At 44.3% G+C, this 14,865-nt stretch overlaps 1 protein-coding gene across 1 annotated transcript in view; it reads right to left on the reverse strand.

Moving 5' to 3' along the window:
- Positions 1-14,865, reverse strand: part of LOC146785727 (aspartate aminotransferase, cytoplasmic-like) — a 540,935-nt gene that overhangs the window by 129,741 nt on the left and 396,329 nt on the right. The window contains exon 7 of the mRNA XM_085633572.1: positions 13,260-13,425. Within this exon, the coding sequence (XP_085489698.1) occupies positions 13,260-13,425 (166 nt within the window). The remainder of the gene's footprint in view (positions 1-13,259; positions 13,426-14,865) is intronic.

A 14,865-nucleotide genomic window follows, 5' to 3' on the forward strand; every position in this document is an offset into this window, starting at 1 on the left:
GATGTATCGTCGGCAAATCAATTGCCAAATTGTTGTCGTTGTTTGCGTGATGCAAAAAGGTCTGAATGACCGTGTGGAATTTAATTGCTACCTTTAATTAAGTATATTGTTTTCGCAGTTACCCCATTTCGTACCTCTGTGCTATCATGTATACCATGAGACATGTGTTGACATGTAGTTTCTTTTAGTAAATATTATGTTTACTATCATGCCCATAACAAATCATGTAATTTATGTAACAAACAAGATTTTATTTACAGGCTTTTATCCACATTAGCGATAAGTATTAATGTAGTGTGTTAACCATTGATGACAGTTCTTTTGTCATATTGACTTCGCTGTACGGTGATTTACTTGCAGTTAGAAACCAAGCACTCATTTTAGGGTCTTTCTTTCATGTTTACGATTTGGGTTCACAAACGCTATTTCATGCACTTCCGGGTTTGATAGTCTTCACTTCCGAAGACTGAACATCCGCGGGATAGAGATTGCCGTTTGGCGGGTGGAATCAGGTTTGATTGTTTAGACCATTTTAATCTTTTTTTAGGCTATTTGCAGCCGCAGTTCAGCATGATTGAACCACTACTGTGAACGATTGTTGCACAACACGCTCGGGTTCACGTTTTTAAACTGACTTTCCCCCACTGATGGAAGCCGAGCCGTTCTCACTATTTCACAATAATATGCGTTGGGGAATACCTTAAGAATTGCACTCCAATTATTCACGGATGTTTGATAATTTGGCACCACAGTTTCACGTTCGGGTTTTTCGCGTTTTATTTTGGATATTTGAGCACGTAAACGCAATCGGATAAGTTGGCACAAACCACTGTTTTATTTTACTTCAGTGTAAATAATTGAGTGAAGTTTTACCTTTACGACACAGCAGCCGCGTATTTAGCTACTTCACTCATTGTACACAGCAAGCGAATCTGATGCGATAACAACACATATATAATACGTACTAGTTCACCTACTACATGTCTAATACACTACAGTCCTTTTTACTTTTAAGTTCACGCATTTTAGCTCTGACGATTTTAAGAGCCCGCATTTCTGTTTACAGGGAGAACCCCCTGAAGAAGGGCACGCCCCGAAATGCAATTGTATACCGTAAGATTAAATAGCTACGCTTGAACATCTAAATTTGACTACGTTTATTGAAGGAAACGAAGGCGGAGTGGAGTGCTATATGGAATATACCTTCCAGTGGTGAAGGATCATCTTTTCATGTACATGGACACCTCTTTGATCAGGAGATAGGATCCCACAGCACCCAAAGTGTTTTAAAGGACATTAGTCTAATTACTAGGATTAGCAAGGAGTGCGACCGATATTACAAGTTTTACATTGTTTCTGTTTACCTGCCACCAGCGCTAGGTAGGGTGGCCCTGGCGGACCTGGGTAGAATATTGACGGGACTCCCTGAGGGCACACTGATAATGGGGGGTGACTACAATTTGACTGTGGACGATATGATCGACAGATACCCACAGAGGCGGGGGGCCAGACCCAATGACCTTATGGCGGAATTCACCGCGGCACTAGGCCTTTCAGATGTGGGGCGGGAGCTACAAATAGCGGGTCCTGGGTACACGTACTATTCTAGTGTGCATGGCAGTGTTTCCCGGATTGACTACTTCCTAACACACACGGCCTCTATCGGTAGCTTTAGACACCCGCGAACGCTGCCCAGAGGAATCTCGGATCACTCCCCAGTGGGAATTGAGTTCACGCATGGAGAACGTCAGGCCCGTAATACTATAGTTATTAACCCTTGGCTGATAAAAATACCAGATATTAAAGAAGAACTCTGTGTACAAACAAGGAACTATCTGGCCGAAAATTTGGAATTGGTAGACTCTGCACAGATCATTTGGGAGCATACAAGGTGGTCCTAAAGGGGTATGCCTTGTCATTAAAAACGACGTATGTCGCGAAAAGGCGTCAAATTTTGGTTCAATTAGAGGACGAACTCCAAGAGCTTGAGGCGGAATATGCAAGGGACCCCTCTGGGGATGCACATCATAGACTGACCCTTAAACAGGATGAATACAGGTTCAAGGCGCGTGAACACATGATGGCCACCCATAGTGCTACTCACCATAGGTTTTATTTTACTTCAGTGTAAATAATTGAGTGAAGTTTTACCTTTACGACACAGCAGCCGCGTATTTAGCTACTTCACTCATTGTACACAGCAAGCGAATCTGATGCGATAACAACACATATATAATACGTACTAGTTCACCTACTACATGTCTAATACACTACAGTCCTTTTTACTTTAAGTTCACGCATTTTAGCTCTGACGATTTTAAGAGCCCGCATTTCTGTTTACAGGGAGGAACCCCTGAAGAAGGGCACGCCCCGAAATGCAATTGTATACCGTAAGATTAGATAGCTACGCTTGAACATCTAAATTTGACTACGTTTATTGAAGGAAACGAAGGCGGAGTGGAGTGCTATATGGAATATACCTTCCAGTGGTGAAGGATCATCTTTTCATGTACATGGACACCTCTTTGATCAGGAGATAGGATCCCACAGCACCCAAAGTGTTTTAAAGGACATTAGTCTAATTACTAGGATTAGCAAGGAGTGCGACCGATATTACAAGTTTTACATTGTTTCTGTTTACCTGCCACCAGCGCTAGGTAGGGTGGCCCTGGCGGACCTGGGTAGAATATTGACGGGACTCCCTGAGGGCACACTGATAATGGGGGGTGACTACAATTTGACTATGGACGATATGATCGACAGATACCCACAGAGGCGGGGGGCCAGACCCAATGACCCTATGGCGGAATTCACCGCGGCACTAGGCCTTTCAGATGTGGGGCGGGAGCTACAAATAGCGGGTCCTGGGTACACGTACTATTCTAGTGTGCATGGCAGTGTTTCCCGGATTGACTACTTCCTAACACACACGGCCTCTATCGGTAGCTTTAGACACCCGCGAACGCTGCCCAGAGGAATCTCGGATCACTCCCCAGTGGGAATTGAGTTCACGCATGGAGAACGTCAGGCCCGTAATACTATAGTTATTAACCCTTGGCTGATAAAAATACCAGATATTAAAGAAGAACTCTGTGTACAAACAAGGAACTATCTGGCTGAAAATTTGGAATTGATAGACTTTGTACAGATCATTTGGGAGCATACAAGGTGGTCCTAAAGGGGTATGCCTTGTCATTAAAAACGACGTATGTCGCGAAAAGGCGTCAAATTTTGGTTCAATTAGAGGACGAACTCCAAGAGCTTGAGGCGGAATATGCAAGGGACCCCTCTGGGGATGCACATCATAGACTGACCCTTAAACAGGATGAATACAGGTTCAAGGCGCGTGAACACATGATGGCCACCCATAGTGCTACTCACCATAGGTTATATGAAATGGGAGATCGGGCCGGGAGGACTCTGGCGTGGTTGGAGAAGAGGGAGCGGGGCACAAGATGGGTGCCCCGACTCTCATTGCCCGATGGAAAGGTTCTCCATCACCCCAAAGATGTCGCAGAGGCTTTCGCGGGTCACTTTGAAAGAGTCTATTCCCCTTCCACAACATATACGGAGGAGGACTCATGCCAACTTCTGGCAGATAGTGATGTGCCGGCTCGCTCAGAGCTGGATAGAGATGCACTAGACGCGGACCTGACTGATGAGGAAATCCAAAAAGCTGTCGGTCACATTAAGTCAGGGAAGGCGATGGGGCCAAATGGCACCCCCATAGAGTTCCTTAAGGTCATGGCCTCTCAGATCGTCCCACACTTGTGGGCAATGTATGAGGAAACTTATGACAAGGGGTGTCTGCCGGTAGACCAGCGTATTGCTAGTATAGTAGTTATTCATAAGTCGGGAAAGGAGTGGATGACTGTAGCTCTTACAGGCCAATCTTGTTGATAAATGCGGAAGCTAAGGTTTTGGCGAAAGTACTTGCTTCGCCTTGGAACAGTGATCTCCTCCCTGGTACACCCAGATCAGTCGGGCTTTATGCCAGGAGGAAATACGGCTCTTAACATTCGCCAACTGCATAATGTGATGGCGCGCAGGGCCTTCCTAGAGGAAGATGCAGTTATACTGTCCTTAGATGATGGCTTTCGATTCTATCGAATGGCCATATTTGTTTGAAATTCTCAAAATGGTTGGGCTTGGCCCTAAATTTATTCGGTGGGTGAAACTACTCTACACTGACATACAGGGGCAGGTCAGAGTTAACAGACATACTTCCCGGGTTTTTATGCTTAGGAGGGGCACAAGACAGGGATGCCCACTCTCCCCACTGCTGTTTTCCCTTATGCTGGAGTCACTCGCGGCTTGGATCCGTCGTGATGTTATGATACGGGGCCTCCGATGGAATTTGGAATGCGAAGATAGAATATCCTTGTATGCTGATGACATACTGCTATACCTTGCATCCCCATACATGTCCATGTGTACTGTCCTTGATATTTTTAAAAGCTTTGGGAAATATTCCGGGTATGCCATCAACTGGGGCAAGTCGGTGCTGTTTGTGTTACATGGGAAAGTTCCGCGCCTCCCCAGGGACTGTGCGTTGGTGGTCGCAGTGGACGGTTTTCAATATTTGGGAATCTTCATTACGTCAGACCCGGCACTCCTTTATAGCCATAATATGGCGACCCCACTGACCAGACTACGGGCAGACGTTAAACACTGGAGATCGCTCCCTTTGTCCTTGGTGGGACGTGCCGCCCTCTTCAAAATGCTGGCGCTCCTGCGATTTTTGTATGTCCTTCAGAATTGCCCACACCGTATTCCGGATGCATATTTCGCAGCGATCGAAGGGGAGATACGCATGCTGTTGTGGGATGGTAGGGCCCCTAGAATCGCTCTTCAGAAATTAACAAAGGGATGGTACGACGGAGGGATAGCATTGCCCGACCTTAGGTTGTACTACTGGGCCTCTCAATTGGTGGCAGTTAATCATTGGATGTACGCTCTGCCGACCGTCCCGGCATACGCCCAGGACAGGTACCAGATGGACCGTTCGGGCTATTTGGGTGCCCTGTATTCCCGAACCAAGAGACAAAAGTTTGTTGGCCCAAAACTGCACACGATACAAATCCGGCATCTGGCAAACTCAAGGCTGGGATGGGCTAATGTTCACACAAAGGCAATGCCCTTATGGTACACTCAGAAACTAGGCATGATATGCTATCAACCAGGGTTTGACGGGTGGGATATGATAGGCATCTCGTCAGTGAAAGACATGATTAAAAAGGGGGCAATACTTAAATTTGATGATCTCCGGCAGACATACCAGATGGCTCCAGGGGAGGTCTTCAGGTATCTGCAGATCACACATGCCTTGAGTGCGGCATTACCGAGCTGCGAGGGCATACCGGATTCATCGCCTCTGGAGGATCGATTACTTGATGGGCCATTGCAGTCTAAAGCGATCTCCCTGACATAAAAAACTCAGTAACAATTTACCGGACAACTTTGGCAAGCTCAAGGAGCAGTGGGAGAAAGACCTGGGGCTGATTGAAGAGGATGATTGGCAACTGGCTCTCATGTCACCTAGGGAGGCAGCCATCACGCTTCGATTCAGACTGATCCAACTTAGGATTCTGCATCGGTCATATATGACGGGGATAACTCTAGCTAAAATTGGGGCGAGGCAGGATGACCTATGTTTGAAGGGTTGCAAACACCAGGCTACGTTCTACCACAAGCTGTGGGAATGTCCGCTGGTGCGTAATCTCTGGGAGAGGGCCACGACTTATATGCAGTCTGCACTGGGGAAGACAGTGGACCTGACGGCCCGCCTAGGCCTCTTAAACATATGCGTGGACTCGGACCTGACAGAGATTGAACAGCAATTGGTGACGTTGGGGTACACTTTGGTGAAAAGAGAGCTGGCTCGGGGCTGGGGTGGAGTGACTCCACCTGCTGTATCGGTGTGGCTGAAGGAATTGGACAAGTGCATGATTGCGGAAAAGAAGGTGTTCATAACTAGGGGGTGCCCAAAGAAATGGGATAAAAAATGGTCCAAATGGAATACTTACAAGGGAGAGATTTGTGTATCACCCATGGTGGAATTGGAAATGCGTGGAAGCAGGGACAGGGATCTGATTTCTTGAAAATGTTGTTTATTACCCATGTAATGTATCTACGGATGAATGCAACCACTGAGAATATCTGTCAACAACTTGGATTGTCTGTCATGAACCTTTCTCAATAAAAATAAAGTAAAAATATATATAAATATATCTCTGAAGAAGCTTGGAGTAAACACCTAGGCATTATGTAAGGGGGTATAGACACTGTAAACGGCTCTTTAAAAACAGTCATCTGAATTAATACTAAGGAAAACCTGCCTATTGTGATACAATCCAGAACAGTGAAGACAATCTTCAGCAATAGCCGTTGGGATGGGGCCCGGGCCGAACAGCCTCAATGAAGCACTTTATAAAGAAAACCCTCAACACTGAGCGATGAATCTGACAACTTTATTTAATCACATCCTGGTGAGCAAAGAAATACCGGATAATTGGTGGGGATCAATCCTGGCCCCATCTACAAAGCTGGAAAAACATCGGACCCTGCCAATTATTGGTTAATAGTCCTAATGGACTGTGAGGCCAAGTTTTTTGCCAAATGTTTGCTGGTAGATCTAATGACTTGGGTGGACTCAAAAAATCTGTTGCCGAGAAACCAGACTGGGTTTATTAAAGGCCTGGGTACATCTATTAACATCCAAATGATAGCACTTACAATTGAATTAGCCAGGCGTCTCTCATAACCTTCATTTGTGTTTTATTGATTTTTTATCTGCTTTTGATGCGGTGCAGAGGAATATCCTCTGGGATAAGCTAAAAAAAAATTGAATTTCCCCTATTCTTCTCAGAGCAATTCAATTATTGTATACAGATACATGGACAAGAGTTAGGTTGGACCAAGGCACAACCATTTCCAAAAAAATACCAACAACAAATGGCCTAAAACAAGGCTGTGTCTTGGCCCCGCTCTTGTTCAATTTGTTTCTTGCTGATATTTCTTCTGGTTTGAGTAACATTAATTTTCACTCACATTCTATGGCCAGTTATAAGGTCTCCCATCCTTTGTATACTGATGATAATGTTCTGCTGAGTTTCACAAAGGTGGGGCTTCAGCGGTAAATTAGTAAAACTGCTTTGCATGCCTCGTCCCATGGATTAAAGGTTAACTTAAGTAAAACAAGAACTACACTAGTGACAAAGGGCATAGCAGCCTGCCCAAAAGTCAGTATAGAAGGGATCCGGGTGGAGTCAGTCCTAGAATACAAATATTTGGGGGTAATACTAGATGTGAGGGGCTCATTTAAGAACCAGTGCGCTGCAATACAAAGAAGGAATAGCTCTTTAATTGTAGCAATTGCTTCCCTACGGAATGCCTTAAAAGGTTTGTCCCTCAAGCCATTACTACACATTATGACAGCCAAACATGTTCCATCTTTGAAATATGGCATGGAGATTTTGAGAGAGAGGCTGATAATAATATAAAGCTGGTGACAGGGACTTACAGTCGCCTGTTCAATCTGCCACAGCAGTCCTCGCCGGCACAAACCAGATTAGAGTTTGGCCTCAGACGACAATATTTAAATAGCTTAGGGGCATATTTGAAATGTTGTCACAAACTGAAACAATACTAATTCCAATCTTATGTTAGTTGTTTGGGAGGCAATAAGCGATCGTAAACACACGAAGGCTCATGAATATTTTTTAATTTGGCTATGTCCACGTTTAAGGCAAAACAATTATAGGCCTTACCCCTTTCACAGTCTGCATTTAATAGAGTTATTAATAGGAGTAGTAAGAAAATGCAATCACTGTTGGATAGAGAGATGCTGGCGAAACGATCCCACACATGGATGGTAATTGCAACATATGAGCAACTAAAACCCCAGAATTATCTGGGGGACTGAACGGATTAAATGCAAAGCTAAAGATTTTGAGACTACGGCTTGCCAATTTTCAATTTCGCAGTGAAGTTCCTGCCTGGAAAAAATTGAGTAACATAACGTCATGCCATCTCTGTAATTATAACAGAGAAGATATTTGCCATATAGTTTGTAGTTGCCAAGCCTTAACTGCTGAACGATGAAGTCTGCTGAGACAGGATTTTAAACAATATGCTATAGTACATGCCGTCCTGCAGGGAGAAGATTTACAATTTACCGGAAGATATTCAAAGTTTGTAGATATTGCAAAGGGGAAAGGGCTTTCACTTCTTATTATCCTATAAAATTTAGGAACAAACCGCCTGAAGGACAGATAAACATTGTAAGAGTTGAGCTGTGTCCTTATTATATCAGCATCTTGAATAAGGTGGAAAAATTAGGGCATAGCACCTGTCAAAGCTTTGAGATGATTTTACAAAAGGCACATTGCACTTTAAAACTTTATATGATGTAAGCTTACTTTATTTAATGCCAGGGGCTAATAATAAGCTTTCTAAGACTCCCTGTAGGCCACACCATAGAAGTGAATGGGATTACTCATTGTGTGTAGCAGGATTAATAACCAACAGAGGAAACAGGGCACTTTAGGCATAGCGATAATAGTAGGTGGATCAAGTCTCTTGTAAATGCATTTTGTCAGTAGTTTTTTTTTAGGTGTTTTTTTAACTCGATGAATAATTGTTTTTATTATGGGAAAAACCCTTATTTTAATTGTGCTTTTACAAAGTTGTTCAACTGTGATATTACGTATGAAATGTGTACAAATGCGTCATATTTTAAGTTTTTATTAACTGAACAATAAAATTAATTCATTTTTATAAGGACCCTGCTTATAGATACAATACCTCTCACCCCTGGGACACCTAAGGGAGACTTTAGGGGTCCTGAATATGCAAATATAATGTAGATCCTCACTCCAAAGCGCTCCTAGCACAAAACTCGATTTTTGGAAGCACATTACTACAATGAAGGACGGGAAAATGGCAATTTTTCTAGCCCCAGGGAATAGAAAAACCTCTTTTATAAGGGTCCTCCATAAAATTACCTGACTGGGGGTACCTAATATGCCAAAATATTGTAGTTTATCAATCTTTCAATTTCCCCTACTACCAAAGTCGAGTTTGCGCACAATTTACATGTAAAAGCAGTCCTGCAACACAGGGCTGCTTTTATAATGACCTCATGCTTTCACCAGTGCACACATGCATGCTGGCCCTTAAACTGCCATGTCCTATTATATATTAGGGACATAAGGGTAGTTTTAATCCCCCTGCTCTATTATGAACTAGGGAGTATAGGGTAGGTCATGCCAATCATAGGTGTACACTAACCAATAGTGTACCATAATGTGTGTGTGTTTTCACTGTGTTTTCACCATAGCACTGGGCCTGGACCTGGTTAGGCAGAGCCCGGGACAGTCAGAGTAATTTACCACCAGTACCAGTCAGCCAAAAATGGGGGTGCCCAGGGCAGAGGAGGACTTTGCAACACCAACACCCATTGGTCTGATGTTATTGTTTTCCAGGCAACAAAGAAATGTTTTATTCATCTCCCAACAGGTGTTAAGTGGTCGGGGGAATGAGCAGAGTCACTGATTGGAGGTGGAGTGGGCAAAACGTGTTGAGGCACCCCTACCGGTACCTTTTGATTTATTTCCTGTATATGTGCCCATGTAGTACCCCCTTGAGATAGAGGTTTGTTGTTGCCTATAGGTGGAGGTAGAGGCATCAGGTGTGGTAGTTTTGGTGCCCTGTTTGTAGAAGAGATGCCGAAAGGATGCATGTGAAGCAGGAGTTTGTAGCACCCCACTGATTTAGCTACTCTGCTGTCCTTCTTCATTTCTTCTAATGCTTGGTCCAACTGGGGACCAAAGGGATGCTCTTTATCAAAAGGCAGATTTAATAGTGTTTGTTGCACCTCTGGCTTGAACACAGATAGACGTAGCCAAGCATGTTTGCACAATAATGCACTAGTGTTGACTTCCCTGGTTGATGTGTCCGCTGTCTCTAGGGGACATTTAATGGAATTATTAAAGATTAACTTTTGCTCATTTAAATTGCATGTCCCCTTTTTTTATACTCCTGATGGAAATGTTGGAGGAGCTCTTCCACCTCATCCCAATGTGCCCTGTTGTATTTTGCTAACAAGGCTTGAGTATTAGCGATCCACCAATGACTGGAGGATTGTGCTGCCACCCCTTTCCCTAAAGCATCAATGAGTTTGGATTCCTTTTCAGGTGGAGGAGCATCTGCTGAGTAATGAGAATTATCTCTTTTACGGGCACTAGAAACAACTGAGTCTGAAGAGAGCTGACCTTCAATGTAAATAGGGTCTGAGGGTGCAGGCTTATTTTTCTTATTGGCCCTAGGTGTAATTATACATGCACACTCTGGGTCTTTGAAAATGTCCTCAGTGCGTCTAAGCATACCTTTAAGCATAGGAAGGTACTGACATGATCTATGCACATTGGATAATGTTTCAAAAAGGAAATAATCAGCAACAGGGTCTTTGTGCAGGGGAATCTGGTGATATGATGCTGCCATAGTGATAAGGTCTTGAAAAGATGAAGAATCATCAGGGGGTGATGGTCTGGCTGGGTAGAGATCTGGGACAGTATCACCTGGGGAATCATAATTATCTCATGGATCTATGGGCTGTGGATATGAATCCTCTCCTCCCCCCTGATCATCAGTGGGAGACTGTGGAGACCCTTGTGGTGTGAAGAGATCTGGTTCACCATGTGGGTGCTGTGGTGAAGGTGGTGGTGGTTAAGAGGGAGGAGGTGGTGGTGAAGAGGGTGGAGGTGGTGGAGAAGAGGGTGGAGGTGGTGGAGAAGAGGGTGGAGGTGGTGGAGAATGGGGAAGAGGAGGATGCAAAGGGCTGGTTTCAATGTCTTTCTTTTTAGCAGGCACTGGTACATCTAGGGCCTCCGCAAAGGAAAGCTGGTGCTTGGATGACTTGGACGCCGAGTGCAAAGACTGAGCTAAAATACGTCAAGTGCAAGGCTGTATATGTAGTTTTGTTCTGCTATGGATCGAGCCGCTTCCTCATGATTTGGAGGATTGGTACTGGAGGCAACTTGGATATCGAACCTGAAGGTTTCGGTACCGAAGCACTTTTCTTTTTCCAATCCGAGGTGGTCAGAGCTGAAGGGGCTGGGAGCACAGTGCTCAAAACCGAAGAGGCAGGTTGTCAGCTCAGTGTCGAGTCCAATAGGCTTGGTGCAGGAGGCAGCTGTTTCGGCTTGGCTTTTGGCGCTGAACCCGAGGGCAGGGCATCCGTAGCAGATGGTCAGTGCTTACCATGACCCCTGGCAGTGGTGGCCCAGTGCCGAAAAGTCAGCTAAAACTAAATGTTTCTTGGGAGGTGGAACAGGGGCATGGGTACTCAATGTACGCTGGCCCAAAGGAAGATGGTAAATCTGGAGACCAGTGTATTGAGGTCAGAGGCGAAGCCCGATCAAGAGTGATAGATGGAAAAGGCCCCTTCCTCAGCTGCAGAGGCCTCATGAAGCTTTTCCGGTTCCTGCTCGTCATCTTGACCGAAGATGTCGGGTATAAATTGCAAACCTGATGGAGGTCGGTTCTCGGGTACTTTGCATGGCACCTGGGGCAGAAGCTCAATGGAATTCGTTCCATTACCAACTCATTCTCTGTCAAAGCTGGTTGAAAGAAAGAGTAGGCATAAATTGGCGAGGCCCGAAGGCCGCGATGTGAGCACGCTGAATAGATGAGTTAAAGTTCACTGGTTTTCAGGACATGGCGATGGAAAACATGACCCAAAACAATACAGACGAGGGTGGAAATGAACAGTGAACTGAAATGAGCCGGACTCGAACCGGAGCACCACTAAACACATCCAAATCCGACGGCGGACCGAAAACAATCTAACAAGGAAGGCGATGCCCATCCACATTATCACCAAGAGGAGAAGTCACTTTGTCTTGTGACATGAAAGACTTCTTCGAAGAAAAAAAACTTGCACACATCCGGCCTCAACACTAGATGGTGGAAGTATGCAGAGCATGTGTATCTACATCCACACATGCCTAGAACAATGTGTTATGCTAGCACCACAAAAGAGCAAGGTCAGAGGTGGGAACTGGACAAATATCTAACGGCCACCCCAGAAAATACCTCACTAGAAGGAGGGGTGAATAGGGATGGAGTCAACCAGTTACCTAGCTAATGTGATCCTTTGAAAGCCCAGCCAGGCAGGGAGGGTTTATGCATGATAATGCAACACTATGCAGTGAACCCCCTATGTCACTCTGTGTGATACACAGGCAGGCACTGGCAAGTTTGCAATATTAATACCTGGACAGAAGGGTACCAATTTCTTTAAGAGTCCGGATCAGCCACAAAAGTCTTTACGCGGCATCAAGCTTCCTGAAATGATTCTAATTCAGCTCCTCCTTACCTCCACCGACCCAGAATTCACTCCTTTGCCCCGAGCAGCATTAACTGAAGGTAAATAAACTCTTGTGGTCAGTAGAGCTTTCACCCTTTGGCTGTAGTTGCTATGAAAGGGCACCCAGTAGGTAAACTAGGGGTATTTTTTGTCTAAATCAGTCTTTGGTCAAGGTTATCTGCTCTAAGCGGACTGAAATAATTAGACGTACCCTTTAATTTAAATAATGGAAGCTACTATGTTTTACAGTTTTAGCCCACCAGGTAACAGCAGTAGAAAAAGGAAGTAGAAGTATTTTTGGAACAATTGGGGTGACACGGTAGAAGAATCGTGTAGAGCAGTGCTGTGTGGTATAAGGCAAGGCAAAGGGCAGAATGTCAAATCAGTTGTGCTGTTTGGTTTCTCCTTTTTTAGAGTGTGGGGCAAAATGTATCAAAAAGAATTACAATTCAATCTTACAGTTATCCCTTCACTGCAATCAACCAGGTGACGTGTGGAGGATTTTTTATAGAAAATGCCATACCGGCAAGGGCTGCAGCAATCTAATATTGTTGGTGGCATAGGCACAAGGGGTTTTGGTGGTTGATGTGATGAGCCATTGATCTGTTATATTTTGCTGGAACGGATTGAAAATTGACACCTTTAGACTTTTTCTAAATCCTTGAATGTTTTCCTCCTGTTTACGGTCAAGAGGAAATTCTGAAACTCTACCTTTGTCCAATTAAATTTTTTTAAGGCAAAGTTACAGAATATGACTTTCCTATGTCACTGCTGCTAGATATTGTAGGGCTTTTGTTTGCCGGTTCCTGAGCACCAGATGAAATAATTTGGTCCACTGGCCAATATTCCACTTAAGACAGCACAACATTCATTTATGTAATTTGCTCACCATTCAGCATAAAGAGTGGGGTTATTCAGAATGGTGGCTACAATCCGCGCTCCAAGGGCAGGTGGACTTCCCCATGCCCCCCTTACAAGCTTCTCCAGCTGTGAACGACTGCTTAGGATGGCTTCCTTTTGCTTTGTTACGATGATAAGGTTACCAACTCTAGCATCTGCAAATAAATTACAAAGGGCATGGTTAGTGTATATGAGAGGTAATGTGTGGGTCACTTGAATTCGAAAACCATGTACAAGAATTACAATAGTCTACAATATTTGTGATCTTAGGCTTTCAGTGCATGCAACATTACAAAGAAAAAGTGTACTTGTGGGGGGGGGGGGCAGACATGTGGAACTCACTGTATACCAAGCACACTGTTGTCAGGTCAATACTCTCATATATCACTTTGACGCTGGGTCAAGCACATACGTTATAATAGCAATATTTGTAGAGCACACGTACACCAGTCTGTTTCATAGCACTTAAATGGGGCCAGTACGGTAAGAGTGCCGTAGGCAAGGGTTTAGTTATATGTTTTGAATGAACAGCCTGGTTGTCTGCAGTTTGCTAAATTTCTGATATCAAGTGACAGATATGATCTCTGGGGAGAAAGATTTCAAGATATTGGGTGCGATAACTAAGAATCTGGCTCCACCAGTCTTTTTCTTTTTAAATTTGGGTACCGACAGGTAATTAATATATGTGGAGCACAGAGTGTGGCTATGGTGTACTTCTAAAATGGAAGGCGATTTAGGTAAGCAAGCGTATAAGGAATTGGTGTAGGCAATCCTTGCGGTGGCAGCTTAAATGAGGTCCTCTGAGGTTAGAAAGTTTGCTATTTTCCTGATTCGCCGGAGGATCAAGGATGCCGAGATTACCACACCAATTTATGGCTTCATAGATAGATCGTCATCAATAATCACTTCAAGGCTCTTTACTGATTTCATAGGGTTAGGGAGAAATCCCATCTTGGAGGGCCAGAATGAGGCTGTCCAGCAATTAATCTTACTTTCAGAATTGAAAATTTCGGTTTTATCCAAATTCAGTTTCAGGTGATTGCTGCTCATAGAGTTGTGGATAAACAGCATCGTGATTTTAAAAAATTCTTGAGGAGCTATCAATTCTGAACAATAACTGCATATCATCCTCATAGTTGTAGATCATGCAATTTCTCTCTTTGAGAGAGTGGATTCATGGGTAGATGTAAAGGTTGAAGAGGTGAGGGTAAAAAGATGAGCCCTGAGGGACTCCACAGTCCAAATGAACTTCAGACAAGTTATAAGGGGTTAGGCATACCGACTGAGTGAGGTTATTTAGAAAGGAGACGATCCAGTCCAATGCTGTGCCCCGATGTCCTGGAGCCTCCACACTCCTTTAAAAGGTTGTCGTCTACCATGTCGAAGGCCGAGGACAGGTCCAGGAGAATCAGTGCCTGGGTGGCCTCTTTATCGTATTTTCTGTGCAGATCATCGATCACAGAAAGGATGGCAGATTTCCTGCCTGGCAAGGGTCCAAGAATTTGGTTTCTTCTAGGAAGGTACAGAGATTTTTTGCCATATGCACATCTAATACTTTCATCAAAAATGGCAACAGGGATATAGGGCAGAAGATT

The sequence above is a fragment of the Triturus cristatus genome, chromosome 11, assembly GCF_964204655.1.
Source record: "Triturus cristatus chromosome 11, aTriCri1.1, whole genome shotgun sequence".
NCBI lineage: Eukaryota > Metazoa > Chordata > Amphibia > Caudata > Salamandridae > Triturus > Triturus cristatus.